Here is a 25,090-nt window from a genome sequence, read left to right as displayed (position 1 = left end):
TGGGTAGCACTTTTGTAAAAGCTTTCAGCTCATATTTGAGAGTTTTGTTTATTCAGTTTCGGTTGCTATTGTGTTTCTCTGGAAGCTTCCTTTAGATTTCAGCTAAAAAAATAGTTTTTAGTTCTTGAAGTAACCTGTTCTAGTAAAGTATGAAGCTTTCTTCATACATGAGGAGTAATTTAAATAAAATTTCGAAATAAAACGACTTTTGTCGACTTTTTTGAACAGTTGCCCGTAGTGCGAAGTGGCTCGTGGAGACGTGTCTGCGTTTTGCGGGTATGCATACATGTGTATGAGTTCAGATGTATTTGTGTGTGTGTGTATGTTTCAAAATGAAAATGACACCTATTCGTATAGGTAAAGTGGTTCGCGGGCAAAACACGAAGAGCTTATAGCAGCTTCCTCACTCAACATTGTTCGCGGCTGTATTTGCATATATCGGTAGTGCTAGCGCTAGAGTAGAAAGTGTTTTTGATTTTATTTTTTTTCCTGTTGAAATAAAAATGCATGCTCTTTTTGCGAAGCAAAAAGCAACCAGTTGTTGTGTTTTTTTTCTTTACTGTAAGAAACGCATTTGTCTAAATTCTACACTTAAAAAAACTCCTATCTCTAATTCATATTCTGAAAATCTTAAATTTACTTTCTTTGATTTCTTACAGAGAAATTCGCGGTTTGGACAAAATCGACAACAGTATAAATTCCTTTGATATACAAATGAAGAAGAAGAAGATGAAGGGAAGATCTCGCGCGGTTCGTTATTTTCTATCCAATGTGGTTTAGAGAGCAATACTTCTATAGCTAGAATAGAAATACAAGTTTATGTCGAATTCGTTTTTACGGCAGGACTATCCCGTCCCGGACTACGCTTTGCAGCTAAAAAAAAAACACTTCCCGAGCAGTAGCAATGCTGTGCGTAATACCAAAGGTAGCTGTCCCTTTTTTTTGGTCATTATCGCCATTGTCTTTTATCGCGTTTGTGCTACTGTACGAAAAATTTGCCAATTTACTGAAAAATCACAAAATAACAAAATAAAATAAATAAAATTCAACCTGATGTTTGACACGCGAAGAACAATAATCAAAGCAAACCGATTTTGACACATTTTTTTTTATTTTGACACATACGTGTGAATGTGTTGGTGTCTTCAAAACTGCACTCTGTTTCTTGCGCGGACTGTCCGGGACAGAAAAAGGGTAGTCTGGGATAGTCCGGAAAATGTAAAAAAAAACAGTGATAGGACAAAGTGTAGTCCGCGGGGTAGCTACACCGCAAAAACGAAAACGACATTAGAAAGCGTCCGACAGAAGAGGGAGAGAGAGTGCAAAAGATAGGGGCGAGCGCAAATCACCGCGCGGCAGCCGACCGACGACAGAATGCATTTCGTTCAGAGTAGAAAGAAAATAACCTTGAAGCTGTATGTTGCGTATCCGTAGGGTTTTTTCTCGGCAAGAAAAACAAACAAACATACATAAACAAACAAACAGTAGTAGGCCATCTAGAACCAAAAAGAACCAAGAAATACAGGCAGCGACCGACCGAGCGTCAGCAGAGTAGCAAGCCGAGTAGAATTTATCTGCCAAAACGAGCAGCGCATAAAAGGAAATGAAATTGGTCACAGCTTGCTGTGATTTGCTGGACAAGTCGAATTATCTATATCATAAACAAAGCAAACAAAACCCTCAATCGAGTTTAACGGTTTAACGATAATATTAAAAAAAAAGAAAATAAGACGACACGCGAAAAACATGAGTATTATGTTTGATGAACAGAAACATACAAACAAAGCTATTGGTATGGTAAGAATTTAAAAGATGACTTATGATACAACCACACTTACCCCCCTCTCCCATCCACTTTCCCTTTCCACAAACACTAGATCAAAGCAAGTCACATTAGATTTTTACTTCGAAATCTTCACTCGTCAATGTTTCATCAAACATCCCCCGTCCATTCAATCTAACCCTTCCCTCCTTCATTCACAAACAATGGTAAACTTTTCCCTGGAATGGAAAGGCACTTAAAAATACAAGAGAGGACTAAATACACTTAAAACCATTATTCAAGAAAAACAGATAATGAACTTTGCAATCGTAATTCGGAAAGTTTCAGGGTACTGTTTGTTCTTTATTTTGTAAATTGGATAATTAAACTACCGTAGGAGACAAGCAAAGATATGATAGTTCAATTATAAGTTAATGGATACGATATAATTAATAATAGTTTTCACCACAAAATAATTACACAACCAAGAAAAAAAACAAAAGAAATAAGCGAATATAAGCATAATCGTTATACATTGGTGAAACAGATTGCAGTGGCATTTATGATTTGACTTTGTTAGTGTTTTTTTTCTTCTATTAACTCTTCATATGAAGAAAACAAACAAAAAATTGACACGTGTATAGTCTATGTTTACATTTATACTTTTAAGCCCTGTTGATTTACCTTCCATTTTCTTCTGATAAAATCGTTGATAAATCGTATATACATAGAGTAAAAGAAACAAAAAAAAATTAAAGCACTGTTTTTCTGCCTTATAGTTAAGAACGATTGAAAAGCGACAAAGTCTTGAATCGACCTAGTAGAGGTGAAACACCTTGCAAAATACAAAAGAAACCAAAACAAAACAAAAAAAAATTCCAAAAAATTTATGAGCAATTAGTAAATATCAAAAGACAGCTTACCCCCCGAAACAAAATCAAAAACGAACAAAAAAAGATAAACATAAACAACCGACAGCGAGGGTGGGAGGATTGGCACAGACAAACACACTCTCACACTCACTTACACACACCCACACACTCTCCCTCAGTACTAGCGAACCTATACATTAGAGAAGTGACAAGACACTCACCGTTAAGGCAACTGTCAACATCAAAACGGATAACGGCAATGCAAATTTATACAGCTCACCCGTTTTGATGTTGACAGTTGCCTTAACGGTGAGTGTCTTGTCATTTCTCTAATGTATAGGTTCGCTACTCAGTACACAATGCGGCGACGATTTGACGGAACGTGGAAGCGAGAGAAAAACAAATTGGCAACAGAAACAAAAAAAAAACAACATCCTGTCAAACTCGAACAACCTGTGCAGTGTGCTGAGCGGAAACCGTCTCCTCGCAATCGCCCGTGTTATTGTTGTTAGTTTACTGTTCCAGCTGCTTAAACTGTTCGGTTACTGGGCTGTAAGTCCAGATGACCGAAGTTTTTCGGGGTGTCCGGGACCAACCACCCCGCGCACACCCGGGTTAGAAGGATACTAAGCGATGATGGCGGCGCATTTTGGTTTGTTCGATTTCTTTCCCTTTCCTCCTTCAATTGTTATAGGGGTCGAGCTGTGTTGACATGCGTCTGCGTATCTTAGTTGGCGTTGGATGGGCCAACCAGCCCGATTATCCAGCAGACCTACTTTGTTAACAGCGTATTTCCACAGCTTGCTTCTCACCTCCTCTTTTCAAACGACTGACAAATTGGAATATCACCATGAAACCACTCTACACTTTTTGATTCCGCCGACCAGTGGAAAAACTGTACCAACTTCCAAGACGACAGAAATGCAAGCGAGGATCGTGCATCTGAATCATTAGGTAGTGTGGATCGTAATGCACGACAGGAAAAGATTAACCAAAAAAACGCGTGTGAGTCTGCAGTCTACAATCAGCAAAAAGACCAACGGCAAACGTCATATGAAAAATGTAAAAAAGTGAAAATAAAACTTCAGAAAAATGGTATGCAATATGTAAAACCCTTCAGTTATCACCGAGAAACATTTGTATGATTTGTATGAAATTGTTGTAAAATATCCGTACAAATTCACAGTTCACACAATTAATTACCCTTCGTTGCAGGCCTTCAAGAAAATCGAGTCCAGCTTCCCGCAGTTAAAAAAAAAGTCAAACTATCAAACGATCGCTTGAAAAACTGAACACCTTTAAATAACGGTAAATTTTGAAGAGAAGAATGAATTAATTTCGGCCCTGAAAAGAAAAACGAACTGTTAAGGTAAGAGTTTCTTTTAAGCGACGAATATTCTAACCGCTTACCTTTGTGTATCGTTACTCGTGAATGTTCTCCAAATTGACACGCTGATGATGTCGACTGGTCGGATCATTGCATTGACAAAAGCGTGAGGTTTTCTTGGCTTAACTTTCCGCAAATATTTTGGAAAAGTCATAAAGAACAAAGATCCGCGCAGTGGTTTTTAGCTTAAGCATAGTTTACAGTTCCAAGCGAAGTGAAAAATTTGACAGGTGAAAAAGCGTAAATTTTCGCTTGCGAAATCTGTCGTGAAAACCCGTTTGTGGAACACGCAGGTATTTCATCAGCCTGCAGTTTACAGTTTAAGTGAGGCGAAATTCACGAGTTTACATTTCGAGCGAAGTGAAAATTGGCTGCAACTGACAGAATTTAAACGCACATAAGTTTTCGCTTGCTGCTGCTTTTTTCACTAGCGTTTGCATGCGCGAAAACAGTGAACCCAAGTGAAAAAGATGAGATCCACAACTTTCGATTTCGCTGGATCGAATTTGTTTACAGTTTCAAGCGAGGTGAAATTTTTCCAGGTTGCTTTTTTCACGAGCGTGAAAAAATGAACATTTTGTATGAGATTTTCACTTCGCTTGGAACTCTAAATAGGGCTTTATGTAAAACACTCGAGTGGGATATAATTTCCCCCTGTTATATTGAGTAACTCTGAGTTATTTCGAAAAAAAGACTAACTTGCCCCTCGGGTAATACTAATTCAAGGTTATTGTTTTTGTTATTTTGATCTGTTGAATAGTACGTAATTTTTTCTAAGTCTTAACCTTTATTTTGCATAAAATGAGATACGAAAAACAAACATGCATTTTCATCAATTCATTCTCATCAAAATCAGATGTTGCATGGGAACTTTTCTTATCGCCATTTTGTTTGGTGAAAAGGTTTCAAGTTGGAAGTATTTGTTTGGACTTTCGATTTAACTGTAATGTTGTTTCATGTTAAATCGAGATCGGATTAATCTAATCCTGCTGTCTGAAACTCATTCAAAATAGAAAAAATGAACATTTCCTGAGTTAATTGTTGGTATTAAAACTCGACAGAATCAGACTTAAAGTTGGGTTGTAGTGAAATACAAAGGACGAAGCTTATTTTACTGTTGATGTTACCAATTTTGTGGAGATCGAAATAGGTTGAAGGACTATTTAAACAAGGAAGCTTTTTTTAAATTTGCTGTAAAAACCTTGAGGACAACTTTTCCAAAATCGTAAACAGTAGGTGCATAACTACGTTCTCGCTGTTTTTTTTTTCAAACAAAAATGCAGTTTGATTGGTGGGTAACTCTCAATACCGAAGCAAGCTGTTCCTGCGCTTGGCATGAATCGCCATCTTCGAAGGTTTTCGGCTTTCATTTATGCGGAGTCACCACCATCGAAATCACCATGTGACGGAACCAATCAAAACACGATGTTACACTTAGAGCAGCACTTCACTAAACATTTTTAACTCTCGATGTACTTCAGCTGCCGTAACAGTCCCTGCAAATGATGATTTCTCATAAAATCAGGCATTTTAACACTTACTTAGAGTATAAAACGCAACACAAAATTACTAATGTGTCACAGTGGGTTGTTTACTATATGTCTTAGCTTGGTTAAGAGATATCAAAATCGAGCAGCATTTACTACTGGTGCCATCTAACAGTGAGAACTTACCTCGTAGAAATAACTCGAATTTCAGGTAATATGTTTAGAAAATGTTTTGTAGAGTTTCTTTATTTTGTTTTGTTTTTATTGACGAGGGGCAAGACAGTTTTGCTTTATGACAAGATTTGTCTTAGAGTTACTGTGATTTATTCTAAATGGTTCTGTGAAACTTGAATTAGATGCAAGATTGAGCGCCAGTTTTTTTCGGTATTTCATCTGAATTCATTTCAAATCTAGTGGCAACTCCTAGTTTTTGAAGTTTACTTAGGTTTTTTTTTCAGATTACTCACTTTCGTTTCTCTTCGTTCACTGAAGAGACATTTACCGGACGTTTTACCTAAAAGTAAGAGTGTTCACAAGTAACGATTTATAGGCGGGATAAGCGGGATTGACTCTTAAAACAAAGCAAACGATGTCTTTACTCTGGCAATATTTTCTTTGGGAAGCACCGGACATTCCTCTTTCAATAAAAATCTAACAATTACTTGCTTCCAGTGTTATTTATCTTGTCGAAGTCTTTGAGAGTTTTTTTTTTACAAATTTGTGAACGATCAAAAATGCAACGGAAAAATGAGTATTTGAAAATCTCGGACAAACGAAAAACAAAAGCATCCCGAGGAGCATAATTTGTACCAAATATCGAACAGGGAACCTGATCAGATTTTTCCCTCTGGTTTAAGTTTGTTATAAGCGCAGAACCGTACCGTCTGTTGATCTTTTCGGCAGAGAAAAAAATACAACAGCAAGCGAGCGTAAAGTATTGTAATCGCGCCGGAGAAAAAATAAAACAAAATCATGAGAAACAACCCTTAGTAAACGTGTAAATTAACAGCATAGGAAAAATCTTTCAATATGACCAAGTACTAGAACCAACAGCAGAGGATATAGTAGCAAATGGTGCTGCAGAAGCGAATTATTGTAAATGATTAATAATTAAAACGTATATATAACTGAAGAAGAAAAATCTAAAATAATCACGATGGTCGAGATATTTACGCAATAAAACACATTTTTACATTAAGGAGGAAATAAAATGAAAACAAGATATTTTTACTGTTGCATACAATTTCCCAAACCAAGAAAAAATAAGGAGAAAATTAAAAAAAAAACGTCACAACTTTCCCTCGGCGAAAGAGACGCAAATGTTAGCGAATTAAATGAGATTCCACGTGAGCGAAGTAAAATAATAATAAAAAAACAAGAACCCGATTTGTTTGAGGTTACCTACCATTTAAGATAAACCTAGAGATAAACCAATGAGAGAAAAAAAAAAAATAAAAACAGCAAGTTGAAATCATTAGAAAAACAAAAAAACTAAAATCAAGCGTAGACAGAAAAAAACAACATCGGTTCTTGACTTTAAATCAAATTGGATTAAGTTTCGTGTTATTAGACAAAAAAAAAACAAGAAGAGAGGCAACACACTGTTGATTTAAGCGCAAAAGTAAATACCATGAAAGCGATAGCGTATTATATATTAAAATACAAAACAAAAATCTAGTCTACTAAAGTCAGTAAAATAAACCAATAAACGCAAGGGATTAGTCAAAATATAAGAAGAAATAAAGATGGCGAAGGAAGAGCAACGTCTGGTGATGAACAGCTAGTGTATAGATGGAAGGTGATACGATATGATAAAGCAAAATACTAAATACTAAGTCTTTAGTCGGGGTAAAAAACGCTTGGGCGGGGAACGGTAGCGCGCGTTACTGGAAGAGAGGGCCACTTCCTCATATATGATGAGAACGTGCCGTTGCAGTAGACCAGCAGACTTGCTACGACGAATCTGTGATAGGGAAGCTAACGTTTCTTCTCTCTTTCCCTTTCCTGTGTTGTTTGCGATTTTTCATTTCGTTTGCTGTTGTTGTTGTAGTTTTTGCCGATACTTTAGATATGAAAACTTCCGCTGTGAAGTATGTTTTAGATCCGTCATCAGAAATTTGTTTTCGTTATACGATGACGTGTGCAGTATCTTGTGTCTTCAGTTCATGGTCTACTGCGACGCACATAACAGCAGAAAGGCTTGCAGTTTGCCGTGTGTAAAATGCTATCAATTTTTTATTTGTTTGTGGTTGAATAGGTGAGTTGCTCTCGTTATTTGCTTCAACGTGAAAGACAAGAGGCACGGCAGTTTTTGTTTTTGACGAACGCCGCCTACCGTTTCTCGGGGAGATTAACTTAACTAACTAAATAAGCATTTTTAAACACTAACATCATAATTACGAGAAGAGAAGCGATCTAGGGAGAGTTCACACACAAAGAAAAAAAAAACACATTCTACTGTGCACATACATTTAAATGAAATGAAAATACGAAGTAACACCAAATTAATCTCCCACACGTAAGAGATAAACAAACACTTGACACCGTTCGTACACATTTATGGACATTTATATTTCTATAGGAACCAACAAAAAAAATCGAAGATTTCTTCAACATATGTGTGTGTAATACTTACGTCACCTAAGATGAAATAACTCGATTTAAAAACTAATTCATAAATAAATGACACTTCGAACTCATATGCTAAACACATCAGTTTGTTAGCGATTGTTCACTGACACTAGATAAGAGAATAACAAAAACACAAAACCTACGGCATCTTAAACGGGGAGAAAAGCTTGCCTCCTCAGCCTACTCCTAGCGCCCCCCCCCCCTGTGTAAAACCCTTAGCAAGTTTAGTTTACCGTCTCGATCCACGATTTTCTTTGCTTTGAATTTAAACGTTTTACTGAATATTAGCCAAAGGAAAAAAATAAAACATACGATTGTTAGGATACAAGTAAAACAAATAAAAAATCGCGGGTAAACCAAGCAAGAACCGTAGCAGCGTTGATTAAGTCGTGTAGTAGTTTTTACTAAGAGCAAAAAATTATCAAGTGATCAAACTAGTCCGACAAAAAAAAAGAAAAATCTTAATTAACTAATTAACTTACTAACTAACTAAACTAAAAGAGAAAACCAAATCGAACTGAGAACTAGACCAGTCGCAGCAAGTCCGCGCGTTTGCTTAGTTTCGTTTACCAACCGAATCCCACCAAGCTATTCTACTAGAGTCAGACCCCAGGAGAGAAACCAAAACAAACAACTGTCAACCACCCATCGAAGCAATCCACTGAGAACGGCGCAACGAAAGGTTGACCAATCTGACCGTCGTTGTTGTGGCTCTAAGTCTTCTGTTTGCATTTAGTGTGATACCCCTCCTGCCCACAGACCTCCATCACGTCCTCATCTCCACTGGCCCCCTTCCTAATTTTTCTTCCTTCCCTCAAACCCCGAGAACGAGGCGGACTCTAAGCTAAATCTTTTTACGTAGCCATTTCTCTTATAGAAAAACTAAATAAAGCGAAAAGTGAGATTGTCATTCGACAGAATCCGGCGAGAAGAGGAAAATTAGTCTAGCAAAAACGCGTACACATTTCGCCATTAACGCAATCCGTTGCCATATTTTTTGACATTGTTTTCGTTGATAGTTAGTGGTAAGAGAGTTATAGGTTATATGCCACTTTTAACTGTGTTAACATTTCGCGTAGTTCTTGATTCATTTGCGTGTGCGCACCCCCGGTGGGTTTCTAGTTTTCTGAGGGATAAGCCGATATCAGGCGTGTAGGTGGGAGTGCTGTAAAAAAATTAAACAACAACAAACATCTGTCCTTTTGTACTGTGTATTATACCAACTGTTATAATTACGCACAAGAAAAAAGGGTCACGCTTTTTGAAGAGAGAGAGAGAGGCAACAAATTATGCGAATTATGAAAACCAACGCAGCATCCAAGCAACACGATTCTTATCACCACAAATGCCATACATGTGTTCAGAACAAGGTATTCCCCCCGTACAAGCAAAACCGATAACAGAAGACAGACAGGGGTGCAGCAGAGATCGAGAGTCCAAGCAGGGAATGAGCAGAAAGGAAAGCCCACCGTCAGTGCGCAATCAAAGTAAACTTGTGTAGTAGAGCTTGACGCCTACTATGTTCCTTTTTTCTAAAAATCTCTGCGGTCTTTTCGTCGTTATCGTCGTCGTCGAACGGTAGGGTTTAAAGTGACCGAGAAAATCATGAAGCATACAGAGAAAAAAAAACACAAACTGATCTCCACGCCTTTCCCCATCTTTTCTGATAACTTCATTCGATTCCTCCCACGCGAAAACCATTCTTCTGTGTCCCGCCCGAGAGCAAAGCAGACTTTAGGGAAGTATGCCCCAAACCAAAGGTAAACCACAAAAAAAAACGAGGTAAATCTTTACTTTAGGTTCGAGCTGGTACTTACAAAAAAGTAGTGACCTACCCTTTAGTGTGTAAAAAAAGAGAACAAAAAATGTTATTTATTTTAAATAGTTGTTACAAGCAAATGTCATACAGAAAAAGTTTTATTTTCTATTGATCGTTTACTTGATTCTCATCATGATGTTTACTAATTCTCTAAACATGTAGGAGCAAAAAAAAAACGCGAAGCAAAAGCAGTGCGACACAAGAAATGCCAACACTGAGAAGGAGTATTATCCCATTTAATTCTGAACAAGCAAATATTGAAGGGAAGAAAAAAAACCTAAAGTAATGAAGTAACTAAAAGCCTTGAAATTCACTCTATCAATGTTATTCCAGTGAAAAAAGAAGGGGAAAAACCTATGATTAAAGGAGAAGAAAAATCAAACGCGAAATGAGAATAAAATTGTATAGAACTTAGCCATAAAGCATAAAAGTTAAAATAAATTGAAAACCAGATAAACGAAAACTTAAAAAACAACTCACCCACACAGCATGTCAAATAAATTGATGGCGCTCCCTCTCCCCCTCTAAAAAGTGAAGAAGCAAAAAAAAAACGCCAGTGCGAAACCCGCCATTCCCCTTGCGACGCGCGTGCGGTGCGGAAGCGTAGTGTCAACCGCAGCCGGCAAGGGCAGTGTATTTCCCTCGCAGCAGAACAAAAAATACACACACACAAAACAAAAAATAAAGGCGAACATGTACACACTCACACATACACACATGCTAAACAAGAAATAGTTTCGGAACCATTTCATTTCCTTTTAAGAAAAGAGAGAGAGCGAAAGTTAGAGCAACCAAAACTGCAAAAACAGAGGCCCAAAACAGCAGAAGAGAAGGAAAATAACAATCAAACACCGGGGGGAAAGGTGCTGCTCCCTTAGTGAGCGAGCTAAGCTAGAAACACTGAGAAACAGAGAGAGCAAGAGACAGGTAGAGAAAGGAAGAAAGAGGATAAGCAAAGGCAGCAGCAGTAGCAGCAAAAACACGAGGGAAAAAATCGAACTAGGAAAAGAATTTTGATTTTATTGTACATTGTTATTAATTATTGAATTTAATCATAGATATATTACATAAAAAAGAAGAAAATGCAAAAATATAAAAAAAATCAAAAAATAAAACGGGTCTACCGGTGGCGTTGTTTTATTGGTCTTGTGATTGTAGTTTCTTTTTTTCGATCACTCTTTCTATCAGGGAAGTTGGGAAACGATTTGCTAGTTTTGAAGAATACTCCATCTTTTCTCGCACAATCAGAGTTATCTCATAAATAGTGATAATAAGATTAACTACTTGAATTGAGTCCCCACTAGCCGCAAGGTTTGTCTTTGAAGTTCCTTTTTCCAAGTGTTCACATTTTAGTTCATATTAAGGATGTTCACGGTGTCTCTGGTAGAAGAAACTTATCCGAAAAAAATTAGTATCGCTCTTATACTCATCATTCGAAAGCTCAAGGTGTCCCCTTTAATATACTACTAAAATTGAAATGTTCTATCGGCGGGTCCAGAACAATTTTTTTTTCAGACATTTTTTTGTAATTGAAAAGCTGGTGGAATGGGAACTATGTATACTTATCAAGAGATTTAGGTGCTGGGGGGCCCGATCAGATAGTGTTGAAAACTTCAAGTTTTGTTTTTTCATATAATGAAACAATATTTGGCATGATCTTAGATTTTTTGAAAAGGGTAAAGTGGGGTAAAAAAGACTCGAAAATTTTGAGTCCAAAATTGTTGAAAAGACAAAAAAAGCTATAACTTTTTGTAATGAATCGTTTTCTCTGAAAATTGATATGGTAATTCTATCCTATAAAAATATACAATGTCGGTTATTAAAAGTTGCTGTCGAGGTTACATAATTAGATATTGTCATGATATTGTCATCAGAACTAGGTCTTACAATTAAACACTACGTTTTATAAATCAACTCAAGAGCTTTTATTGGACGTGTTCAAAAAGTGCATCGTTTAAAAAAAATCGATTTCTTTCATAACAAGGTTTAGACCAGCGGTTTTCAACCGGGGGGGAATTCCCCCCTAGGGGGGAATTTGGCCGTTGCAGGGGGGGAATTGCGAGTGGAAAAATTTCACATGTAATGCGCTTTTGTGATTGACGATGGTGCGACATTTTTTTCAGTGTCCAATGAATTAGCTCGAAAAAAACCCATGCAGCAGTTGCGAATTATTTTGCTCTACACGCTCACTCTGGGCTACTCAGCAGTTGAGTTGAATTTTAATCATTTTTTTCAGTTCGAAGATGTCAAATTATGAGTAGAATTAAATTGATCATGGCGGCAAATTTCCTCAAAATTGGGTAACTGGTGCTTGCGTGTTGTTTTTGTTATTTTTGTTTGCAATTAAAAGCAAACCGAAAACCAAGCAAACCGTCTGAAAAAAGGATGAAATAGAAATGTTTGAAATTAGTTGTTATCGGTAGGTGATTCATAATTTGAAATAATTGACTGCAACTAATGCCAATTTTTCTTTTTCACCAGGACTCGTTGGTTGGATATACGGCTAATAAATTCAAAGATCTCCGGTGTCCCAGCGAACAAAGGTAAATTTCTTGAAATAAGCCTGTTTTAAAATAAAAATCATTAAAAAGGCAAAATATAATAATATCGAGTCAATAATGATAATTTTTCCGAAATTCCCTCATTGAAGCTTAAAGTACTCATTTTTGAGTCGAAAATGAGTAACATTTACGCATCGCGCATCAGGTATAATATGGGTAATATTTACTAAATTTTTACAACATTCGGTGGTACTCAAAAATGAGTAAAACAACTTCTACTAAATTTTGAGTACATATGGTTTTAGCGAAACTGATTAGGTTTTGACTCAGTTTTGGGTTATCCAGAGTGAGCGTGTATAGGCATTCATACGTCAAATCTCGCCAAACATGTGAACATCGTCAACAAGCACATTTCTCGCCAAACATGTGAAAAGGGTACACCTTCACAAAAGATGCTGAATTGTATGCCCGTGTATTGATGTTCTCCTGTTCCTGCTTGAAATCTGATAAAAATTGAAGTTTAAAAAGTCTTATATTTTTTAATTACAACAACTTTTCTTTCATGGTGCCAATAGGGGGGAGAAGCTTGTGTAAATTATCAAAAGGGGGTGCATGAACTGAAGAAGGTTGAAAACCACTTGTTTAGACCATCATTTGAACCAGTTACACAAGGAGCGCAACTCCATTTTGTACCCACATTTAATTTGCTGGCTATAGCAGGCTATAGCTCTATAACACCCAGTCTCAAATTGGTTTAAAAAATTGACCTCTAAAAAACAATCTCGGGTTCGGGTCGGGCTCGGGTTTCACAGCTTCCGGTTCGGGCCGGGTTCGGGTTTCCCGAAAATAAAATTTTCGGGTTCGGCTCGAACCAAAACAAAATTCGGGAACGGGTTTGAAAAAAGCCAAACCCGACCATCTCTAGTAGCCAGTACTTCAAACATTCTTAATGGTACAATAAGCATACCAAATTGCAGAAAAATTGATGCATTCTACTCAAAGTTACAGTAACATGATGATTTTACCAGCACCTGGACATTACAGTTTAAAATGGCATATCAACAGGCCCGGATTTAAGTGAGGGAGGGGGCTAATGCCCGGGCCTTTCGACACGAGGGGCCCCCCTGGTTCTAGTCCAGACGTGAATACAGGTTGGAAACTTTTTTTTTATTTTGCTCGTCACCTTCTAGCGAAGCGTTAAATCATTTCAACTAATTTTGTTGAGGAAAGAGGCCCCACGAAAATTTCTGTCCCGGGCCCCCAACACCTGAATCCCACTCTGCATTTCACCCCACTAACTCCTTTCCCAAAAAAACTTATATGTACAAATTATTTCATGGATGAACAAACCCTGAAAATTTAAGCTCGATTGGGGGACATCGATGAAAAACGGAGTTGCACTCCTGACACAATGGGTTCAAATAATGATTTAAAACATGTATGAATAATGAAATTTTCTCGGTCGTTACTAAAACGGCGCATTTTTTAATAACATCAAATGAAAGCTCTTGAGTTGCTGTATAAAACGTATAGCTTAGATACACGGTCCAGTTTTGTTGCACAAAAGAGCTGCAATAATCACAATTTTTTGAAGAAAAATGCAAATATCCTACAATGAAACCACGACAGCAACTCTTAACAACTGGCATTTTATATTTTTTTATAGGATAGAATGTCGATTTTTGAAGAAATCAATCAAATCAATCATCTATTAAAATCATCAATCTAAATCAATGTAATAAAAGTCACAACATTTTATTTGTTTTCAGCTGATTTTCGACTCCAAATTTTCAAGGGCCTTTTTTAACCCACTTAACACTTTTCAAAAAATCTGATATTATGTAAAGCTTTGTTTTGTTATGTAAATAAAAACAACCCTGAATATTTCAGTACGAACAGACAACCCTGATAACTTTTTGTATATCTGAAACATATTATTTATTTCCATTTCACTAATTTTTCAATTACAAATATATGTTCGAAAACAAATTGTTCTAGACCCCCCGATAGAACATTTCAATTTTGGTAGCTCAAGCTTTCGAATGACGAGTATAAGAGCGATACTAAATTTTTATGGATAAGTTCTTCAACCAAAGACACCGTGTGTTCCAGATGTGCTGGAAAACGTAGTAGGCAGCAGTCGTACGCAAAAGTCAAAGTAAAAATCGGTTTGATGCAATGTTTTAAGACAAATTATTCACGAATATTAAAACAGCCTTAATTGTGTACAGTTGATCTGAATATCTACATAATGAATATCTTTTGATAATTCGAAGGGTATAACTCTCGGGATTGGAACATGTAAGAAACTCATTGAATACAAAGAAATTATCTGAATCCCTTTTTATTATTACTAAAATTTCGACAAATTTATTATTGTTATCGAGTATTAGCATATCCATTCAATTGATAACCAAACCAATAACATGCAGCTCAACGCTTATATCACGAAGATAGGTAAAACTTTAAAAACATTTTTAAAAAGAGGAGAGAAGTCTCAACTCAGAGCTTTGAAAAATCTTTTTCTAAAAAGACGCTTGAACGTTTTCTCGTTCAGTTACATGCTTTCCTTTTTGTGCGACCCTTCGCTCATTTTCAACTTGTATCTGCAGCATGTTCCATTTCAAAGAACGGCTCAAAGCAGAGCGAATGTGGAACGAGCTGCGGGCAACGTTTGCTTCCGCAAAAGGACCGCCGATTTGTCTTTCATGTCCGTCATAAAATCGTCTGCCGGCATTCACATACCACTTTTCGTTTGCGTTCATGATCGACCGAAAAAACAGTCAATCAGTCTTCAACATTCACGAATATGCAACGGGCTGCGTGCGTTATTTCCGCAAAAGGAGCACGGCTTCGGTATTCAAGGCCGTTCGGGAAACTTCGTACAATGTTCTGTCTGCATTACCATTCCGTTTTTCGTTTATGTTCATGATCGACCGAAAAAACAGTCAATCAGTCTAAAGCAGCGGTTTTCAACCGGGGGGGAATTCCCCCCCTAGGGGGGAATTTGGCCGTTGCAGGGGGGGAATTGCGAGTGGAAAAATTTCACATGTAATGCGCTTTTGTGATTGACGGTGGTGCGACATTTTTTTCAGTGTCCAATGAATTAGCTCGAAAAAAACCCATGCAGCAGTTGCGAATTATTTTGCTCTACACGCTCACTCTGGGCTACTCAGCAGTTGAGTTGAATTTTAATCATTTTTTTTTTCAGTTCGAAGATGTCAAATTATGAGTAGAATTAAATTGATCATGGCGGCAAATTTCCTCAAAATTGGGTAACTGGTGCTTGCGTGTTGTTTTTGTTATTTTTCTTTGCAATTAAAAGCAAACAGAAAACCAAGCAAACCGTCTGAAAAAAGGATGAAATAGAAATGTTTGAAATTAGTTGTTATCGGTAGGTAATTCATAATTTGAAATAATTGACTGCAACTAATGCCAATTTTTCTTTTTCACCAGGACTCGTTGGTTGGATATACGGCTAATAAATTCAAAGATCTCCCGTGTCCCAGCAAACAAAGGTAAATTTCTTGAAATAAGCCTTTTTTTAAATAAAATTCATTAAAAAGGCAAAATATAATAATATCGAGTCAATAATGATAATTTCTCCGAAATTCCCTCATTGAAGCTTAAAGTACTCATTCTTGAGTCGAAAATGAGTAACATTTACGCATCGCGCATCAGGTATAATATGGGTAATATTTACTCAATTTTTACAACATTCGGTGGTACTCAAAAATGAGTAAAACAACTTCTACTAAATTTTGAGTACATACAGTTTTAGCGAAACTGATTAGGTTTTGACTCAGTTTTGGGTTATCCAGAGTGAGCGTGTATAGGCATTCATACGTCAAATCTCGCCAAACATGTGAACATCGTCAACAAGCACATTTCTCGCCAAACATGTGAAAAGGGTACACCTTCACAAAAGATGCTGAATTGTATGCCCGTGTATTGATGTTCTGTTCCTGCTTGAAATCTGATAAAAATTAAAGTTTAAAAAGTCTTATATTTTTTAATTACAACAACTTTTCTTTCATGGTGCCAATAGGGGGGAAAAGCTTGTGTAAATTATCAAAAGGGGGTGCATGAACTGAAGAAGGTTGAAAACCACTGGTCTAAAGCATTCTTACGTTTGAGGCGGAGCGAGAGAATTCCGAAATGATGCTTGACATTCGCATTGTTGTCAAAATTACGATTTGTGGTTGGAATAAGTTTTAAATGTATATATTTTAACCCTCTAGTGCCCAATGCCGCCATTTGGCGGGCTTCAGTCGAAGTTCCGAAAAGCTTCAATAAATACTTGAAAAGTGTTTATAATGGTTTATAGTGATTTTATCGAAGTCCGTTTAGAAATTAATTTGGGCACTAGGGGGTTAAATAAATAGCTCGCAACGTTTGTATCCGTTGTTTTTTCATAGAGTGAAAGTGGTACATGCTATATGGCCGTCGTATCCAAATTCAATTACGTTTTAATACAAAATTCCAATTCTTTTGATCGTCTCGTTTTGTTGCATGCTCTGCACAGCATTAGTGCAGTTGAATCTATGAAATTCAATAATCAAAGTAAATTGCTTAACAGCATTTAAAGAAAAATCAACCACTCGTGCTCGCAACAACACAAATAACTAGGTATATACCGTAAAACGGGGTAACATTGATCAGTTTTTTCACTTTTTCGTGAGTACGCTGGGGTCTTTTTTACGCGGGTTTTTTTATGTGGTTTTTTATACGCGATTTTTACAATAACGCGGATTATTTATACGCGGTTTTTTGACATAACGCGGATTACACTGTGCTACAAATGAAAAAAAAAATGCAAGAACTTCTGAAGTGACCTAGTGTAGGTTATAGGTCTTGTTGAGTGTAACATACTATTTATCACGTATAGGTAAGATTTGAAAAAATATATAAATCATCTTATTTTATTATTTATGAATCATCTTATTTATTTTAAAACTATTCATCACATACAGGTAAACTCTTTGAACATATTTATATTCTTCAAAGTTTCTATTTTCGCCTACAGCCAAAATATAAAAAATTGGTTGGAAAATAACCGAATTAAACATAAAAATGTAAGCTGAGGTAAAAAGCAGGGTTTTGACCTTAACTTATAATTTTTGGGGTTTTTTGAAAAACTTAAAGTAAACGCGCAAGTAACGCATGACTTAAACTATAATCTGTTATATGCTGATAGTTTAGTTCTTTAAATTGAGCATGTAAAACTAACAAATTGTACTAAAATCAATCGATGCGAGAGACTTCTCGCTCTCGATAAATGATAGCATGAAAAGACCGAATATAAGAGCTTTCTGATTTGAGCCGTGAACGAGTACGTACGGAGACAATTAAGAAGATTAAATCTAAAGATAGTTTTTAATAACTGATTGAAGAAGACCCGACTTATACTAAGTAAAAGCCTATATTGGCTGATTAATTAGATCATTGATCTAATATAACCCACACTAAGCCACATCAAAAGTTCTTGCATTTTTTTATCATTTGTAGCTCCGTGAAATAATTGTGCGATAGAAGCCAAAAATACTGGTTTTCTAAAAAAATATATATAACTTAGCCAAATATCAACCGATTTTCACCAAAATACTTTCATTTGATTCGGAATTGAATATACTTTCAAAATTATAGTATATTTGTGGTATGTTTCTTAAAAAAAACGGCAAATTTCAAATTAAGTCGAAAAACTGCGTGAAAAAATCTATAAACCTATATTTAAACTCAAATAACTCAACATGTTTTATTGATATTAGTAAAACCTGTATATATTTTGAAAGCTCTATTCAACCCCTTTCTAAAACTGCTTAAATATTAAAAATCGGTTGATAAATGACTGAGTTAAAAAATATTATATGCGCTAAGGTCCCAAAACCCGTATTTTCATCCTAACTTCAGATTTTGAGGGTGTTTGTAAAATTTCTAGTATAAGCGAATGTTATACTCAACAAGACCTATAACCTACACTAGGTCACTTCAGAAGTTCTAAATCGCTGTAGCACAGTGACGATTATTTTTACGCGAAATAAGTTCAGTATAAGTAAATCCAATAAAGTAAAAATCAATCGTATGGTTCATGACAATAAGATATTCTGTATTATTAATTTAAATAATGCATATTTTAAATATATTTGCTGTTATTATCAAAAAATATGCAAATTTCCGTTGATTCGTGAAGAAGAACCAAAAATACATTAATTATTTTATAACGATACGAGTCAGGGTCGTTGCGATTTACTTCCGTTCAAGAAACGAAAGCTTAAACATGTAGCAAAATTATTATAAAAAAGTTATTGTCATGTTCTTCAATGAATTTTCATTTTAGAAGCACTAAAAACTTATTTTGTGTGTTTCGTTACCATTTTTATATCATTTTTCAAGTTTATATTTACTTACGTGCCATTATTTTTAATCGGATCTTATTTTTGAATGGAGTTTTTTGAGCATTTTTTAAAATTACGCGGTTTTTTATACGCGGATTTTTTCAACGCGGTACAACCAACCGCGTAAAAAAAGACCCCTGTGCACGCAAAAGTTGGATGGTGCGAAACCAGTACAAAATTGTGCGTTTTTAGCGCAATTGTTGATGTAATTCGGAACCAGTACAATGATTGCGTGTTGGGCATAACGCAATTAATGCTCTAGCGTTTCTCCAATGTATTTGGCAGCTCCAAACTACTACACCTAAACAGTTTCAACTGGTATCAAGCAGCATTGCGAAGCGAGCGAGAAGCAAAACCATTCTCCTCCTTTCTGTTTGAGGACGAGACATATGCTACGCTTTTCAAGTCTTTTGCACACACGCTTTTGAGATACTTTTTCTTCTTCATGCATTTCTCTGAATAGCAGCAAGCACGCACCGACAGTATGAGTGAGACTAACAACACTATGGTATCAAGTATGTACAGCACGGGTGTCTCGCTCATTTCGTGAAGCAACGAAATATCGCCTTGCGCGTCGCAAGCCGAACCGAAAGAGAAGCGAAAGAGGAACCTGCAAATTGTATGTGATGTGTCTAGTCTAGTCACTAATACACTCGACGTGAGAAATAAAGTGTCGGTATATGATACATATTCTGATTTCATTCTATGTCAAAGTATTCGCAGTACAACTGTTGCCTTATGCGTTTCACACATTTATTGTGCGATTTCTGTGCAACATTTGTGCGAATCGGGAAGACACAGTGATTGTACAAGACTTCAACTTTTGCGTGTGTATTTATATATTTTACAACTGAAATTACAGTTTTCATATTTTTAGTACCAGTACTGGCATCCTCAGAACTTGAGAAGTTAGTTTTCAAAGCCCTTCGAAAATGTTGAACATTAAAACACTTGTTTTTCGTCGTTGTTTCCTTATTTGGGGTAACTTTGATCGGTGTCAATTTTGAATTGTTTTGAAACTTTTTTGAACTAAAAATGTTAGATATTGCTTTGATAACATGTTTAGAGACGCTTTCCGGATTGACATCACGTTCTCCTTGACTGCTCTCATTGCGGAGGATAGTCCTGTCCTTGCACCTAGCCGCGGCCTACTGCGAGTCATTTTTATGCCGTATGTAATTTCACCTTTCGATGATGAAAAACGTAAACGTTGCGAAATGTGCCAGAAGTATTTTGTAAGTCAGCAATCGTTGTAAAATGTTTGTGTTCAGGAAACGTATGTTGATCATATATGCAAGGCCTTTCCAACAACGGAAGTATCAATAGGCCAGCTCTAGCCTCTTACGTTCTATGCTCTAGCCAAGACAACATCCTGGCGTAGACCAGGATGATGTGTGGTTAGAGCATAAAACTGGACTTTCTCAACATATATAAATTAATTAATTATAAATGTAATAAATTTCCATAAATTTTTTTCTAGTTGATTGAGAAAATTAGATAACGGATTTGAAAAACATGTCAATGAATACAAAATGTTTAATACTCGACTAGTATAAAGTGCTTTTTTGGCGCTTACTGAGAGTAAGAAATATAACGATCAAATTGATTTGAAAATTTGGTTATCAAAACAATAACAAATTTCAAACAATGCAATATTGTTCAGATCTCGAATGACACAAGACTAAGATGTTTTACTCAAATTTAGCAAAAGTAATCACGGGGCAGTTTTATTTCAACTATTCATGAGAAGGGTAAAACTGATCAATGTTACCCCGCTGATCAATGATACCCCGTTTTACGGTACAAAATATTGATTAGAAAATATGATTCCTTTTACACCCTCACGAAAGACTGTGTGGCTAAAAACATACTGGCGCGGCCTGCGCTGCGTAGGCGGTTCGCCTTACCGTGGGTTAATGTACAGCCTTAAGTATACCTGTACATTAAACTGCGGTAGGGCGAGCCGCTTTCGCAGCGCAGGATACGCTACAACCACAGTCGAGTCACCAAAAAAAAATCTAAAGGCCATCCACCTCAGATGCAAAGCACACAATTAGGAAATAGCAAATCTCATGTGTTAATTGCCGCGCAAGCGACCAAAAGTTATTTCATTCTTAATTTCCCGCCTTCGGTGCCGTCTTCGCTGGCCCGCAACTCAGCGAAGTTGTATCGCATTCGTGTTTTAACAGTCAACTTGCGATCCTTTACAAAGCACTGGTCTCAACTGTTTGTTTTAAGAGCGATAAGTTGAAATGTACACTTTTTCTTAAAGGGTGATCTTGGTTCGCATTCTTGGTGCTCCAAGTGGCTCGCTTGCATTGGTCTGCAGATTTCTACAAACTAATGATTTTGTTAAGCTTAAAATTGGCATGAATAAAACGAATCACTGCGAACGATTCTTTTTGCTGACTACAAAGAATCATAAATCTTAAATTTATTAGATAAAAATAAGTTGGTGTCTGTATAACGGCGTTTCACTCCAAATAGAATCAACGGATTTGAATTATTCTTTTTGTGTTTGTTTTGTCTTGATCTCCGACGAGTTAATAAGCCATTAAAATAACAATAATCAACTGATAAAGTTTGAAAATAAAATTGAAATACATTTTCGCCTTTTCCCGCCTTTTAGTCCAAAAAACAACGTCATTAGATTACTATGATTGCAAGCTATGAGCGGTAGACAAGCTGTTAAGGTCTAAACACAATGGATACGTTGCGGCTGCGTTTGCGGCAATTTGACAGTTAGCTCATACATTTTCTCTCAATTTAACGTCAACGCAACGCAAACCATTGTGTTTGGACCTTTAGCGTCGTTATTGAGGCGTCGTTGTTGAGTAAACAAGCACCTGTTGATGATTCACATATAAAGTGATATTCGTTTTCGCTGCCTACTACACCTTTTCTATGTAAAAGCGCTATAGCGTGGTAGCAGCAAACTCGACATGCATGTGAATACTCTCAACGTGGCTTTGATTTTATTCAAGGGCATACCGTGCTGGATCGAAATCCGTACACCTAAGCACATGATAATCTTCGACGGTCAATATAAAATCAAAAAATCACATATTGCTTTAAACTGACATGTTTACTCATAGGTCTACTTATATTTTATCACTATTTTCAAGCAAAATGATTCAAATCACTCTGAAACTCGAAAAAATCATGTTTGAATAGAACTTGTTTTGAATCGAAATCCGTACGCAGTTTTTCGTCTGAATCGAAAGCCGTACACTTTTGAATCGAAATCCGCACGCACGCTATATAGACTGAATCGAAGTCAGTACAGCAATGAATCGAAATCCGTATGGATATAGAAGTACAAAAATGAATTTTATTGTTAAATGTATCCTTAAATTTACGAATAAATATATTTTGAGGGTCAATTGGTTCCGAAGGTTTCACACGGTTTTATAATTTTTCATATCAGCTGAAATAGTGCAATTTTCTGTGCAAAACATGATTTACATGGGCGATCTGCCATTTAAGACATTTCGATCAGTTTTTCATTCTTCGTTTAAGAAAAACGATAAACTTTTTTGAAAACCACGTTTTGCTCAGAAAAGGCGGCTTTTTAAAATGATATATAAAAACTGGTATAGCTTTGAATCCCAAGTGAATGATTCGACCAAAGAAAACATACAATTTTTCTCAACAACCAGCTACAAGGCGCCTTCTTCCAGGCCCAGAATCAAGGGGGGGGGGGTGCGATTGCTATGCCCATGCATAGCACCCACTTTATATTCCTATCTTTCTCTTCAGGAGTGAAGGTTGGTGGAGCTTTCTTTGATTGAGATTCGTAGCGATTCGTTACGGCATCCCTTATCGTAGTCACCAGAACGCCGGAACCTCTCGAAGCTTCCCGATACGACTTCCCGAACCTCAGTCACAGCTCTTCGAAATTGTTTGTTGTATATTTATGATGGTTTTCTTCCATAATATGCTGAAAACAAGAATAAAAGTTCAATAATATATGTATGGTACACACACTGTACGGATTTTGATCCAAGCGATTAACAAGGATCATAATCCGTACGGCACAGTTTTTGATGAATAAATATAATTTACACTATACACCAGACAATATGCAACTAGAAAAGGACAAAGACTTACCTTTTCAATCGAATTCAAAAAGATTTACGAAGTAAAACACTTATATCCCACTTGAAAAATGTTTTTATCTGAAGAATGTTTCCTTAGTAAATTCTCTAACAATGCGACGAAATGACAACTGAAACCGATACACGATAGATTTTTTATTTTTAATATTTTTATTTCATGGCCTACTTGCGCATAGTTTAATTGAACAGAAGGCCAATAGTTCAACGGACATGTACATGTAACTATCATATGAATTTTCATTTTTATAATGGCTAAAATTGAAGAAAAACATCAAGGTGTACGGATTTCGATACTGTACGGATTTCGATCCAGCACGGTACATCCCGAAATATTTCTGGAACTTTATGAAAGGAAAACGTAAAACGTATGGAGTGTTTTTCTTTGTACGAAAGGGGCGGACTCACGTGAGGAAATTTGTAATCTTTTTGCCGACGATTCCTCTGGCGTGTTTGATGCTGAATCTGCTAACGAACAGCTAATTTGGCGTTGGGATTTGTGCCTCGCGATGTTAACTTCCTTGTTTACTATTGACGGGGTTCGTACAGTTCGTACAGTAAAATCGTCTGTTACAGCTGGTCGGTGTTAAGTCAGAGCGGACCAAGTGACATTTTGATCATTTCGAGAAAAACGAATTTGAAGTTTGTTGCTCTGGGAATTACGAAGTTTTCAATATTTTTGCGCAGTTTTGATGTTATGAGTTGTAGTAACTCTTTAACTGTATCATGCAATGTGACAATTGAAAAAAAGGAGTGCCGTGAGCTAACAAAGGACAGGTTTGTAATTGATAAGATGTACTTGGTCCACTCTGATTGAATCAAAGAAGAATCATTAATGACTTGGTCCATTATGACTGAACAATTGAACAAAAAATTTTAGTCCATTGATCGTCGAACAGTCAAAAAGTTTTAATCTACATGGTTATCTTCTGCGACATCAACAATCATTGGAAATAGTTTGAATGAGTTTTAAACTGTATTTGTTTCAACAAAGCAATGGTAGGAACGTAATGTTTCAATGGAACAAAAACATGGTTAATTCACTCAATTAAGTTATTCGTAATCATCCACTCTCTCTGTAACTTTGGCCAAAATTGCCGTAGAATTGATGGTGGACTGGATGGTTTCCTCGTGTGTTGGTTCTGGAATATCTTTCCCGTTTGGATGTAGTGCTTCAAGGACAGCTTCATGAAAAGTTGGCACAGGTTCACCATTATTGATTACAAAATAATATTGAACAGTTGCTCTCTGCGATTGGGCCTTCATCTTATTACATTTAATTAGAATTGAACAGCTATGACAACATGCTTTACACACTTAAATGTCAATCGAGTCAGCTTCTTCTTGTATTAATATGAAAGGTTTTCTCCAAACAATCGCTTGTGCCTTTAGCTTGTGCCTTTAGCATTGTAATTTCATTACGGGCAGAAATCTAATAAGCTTGCATAAAACAGTAACAAACATACACTTACCACTTATTTTAATCTTCTGAGAAAATAATTCATAGGTAAAATCGTCAAGTTTTAAGTCAGTACTACTACTGTAACCTGAACTTCTTTCTAAAATTGTGGAATTTTGTGTCACCCACACAAATGACTAACGTTTTTCATTTACGTGTTCAATCAGAGTGGACCATGTACGTTTTCCTGCTTTACTGGTAAAGTATGCTTTTTTGACTAACGGGCAATGAAGCATTCCGATAAGTTGCCTGATAGTGTTGAAATCCATTTATGCTGACTTCAATCCGATGCTGTAAATTCCGATAATTTCAACTTTTTTCTACTTAACACATGGTCCACTTTGTCTGCACACTATAAGGCATGATATCAGGTCATATTAGTGACAGCAATAAACGGTCCAAAAACATAATTAAAAAACACGGCATTGTGTGAAACTTCACAGATTCCGATGGGGGGTGAGTAAAAGAGTTCTCTGATATAAAGAATTCCGGAAAAACGCTTTAAAAATTCTTCCGTTCGTTCGCTTTTATCAATAGCTGACCGAAGGCAGTCTCCTTGAAAATAAACACTTGGTCCATTCTGACTGAACACTGTGATCGCTTTTCATTGGTCATGCAGACAAAAATCATGCTGTTATTTCTGCTGTTTTAAAGATAAATAA

At 36.4% G+C, this 25,090-nt stretch overlaps 1 protein-coding gene across 6 annotated transcripts in view; it reads left to right on the top strand.

Annotated features, from left to right (window-relative positions):
• Positions 1–11,073, top strand: part of LOC129725921 (plasma membrane calcium-transporting ATPase 1) — a 64,334-nt gene extending 53,261 nt beyond the window's left edge. For all 6 annotated transcript variants that reach the window (XM_055682360.1, XM_055682366.1, XM_055682365.1 and 3 more), the window contains one exon: positions 660–11,073. In XM_055682360.1, the coding sequence (XP_055538335.1) occupies positions 660–697 (38 nt within the window). In that variant the 3' untranslated portion in view covers positions 698–11,073. The remainder of the gene's footprint in view (positions 1–659) is intronic.
• Positions 11,074–25,090: the final 14,017 nt, after the last annotated feature.

The sequence above is a fragment of the Wyeomyia smithii genome, chromosome 2 (genome assembly GCF_029784165.1).
Source record: "Wyeomyia smithii strain HCP4-BCI-WySm-NY-G18 chromosome 2, ASM2978416v1, whole genome shotgun sequence".
NCBI classification, from domain to species: domain Eukaryota; kingdom Metazoa; phylum Arthropoda; class Insecta; order Diptera; family Culicidae; genus Wyeomyia; species Wyeomyia smithii.
This window is presented reverse-complemented; position numbering and strand designations above follow the sequence as displayed.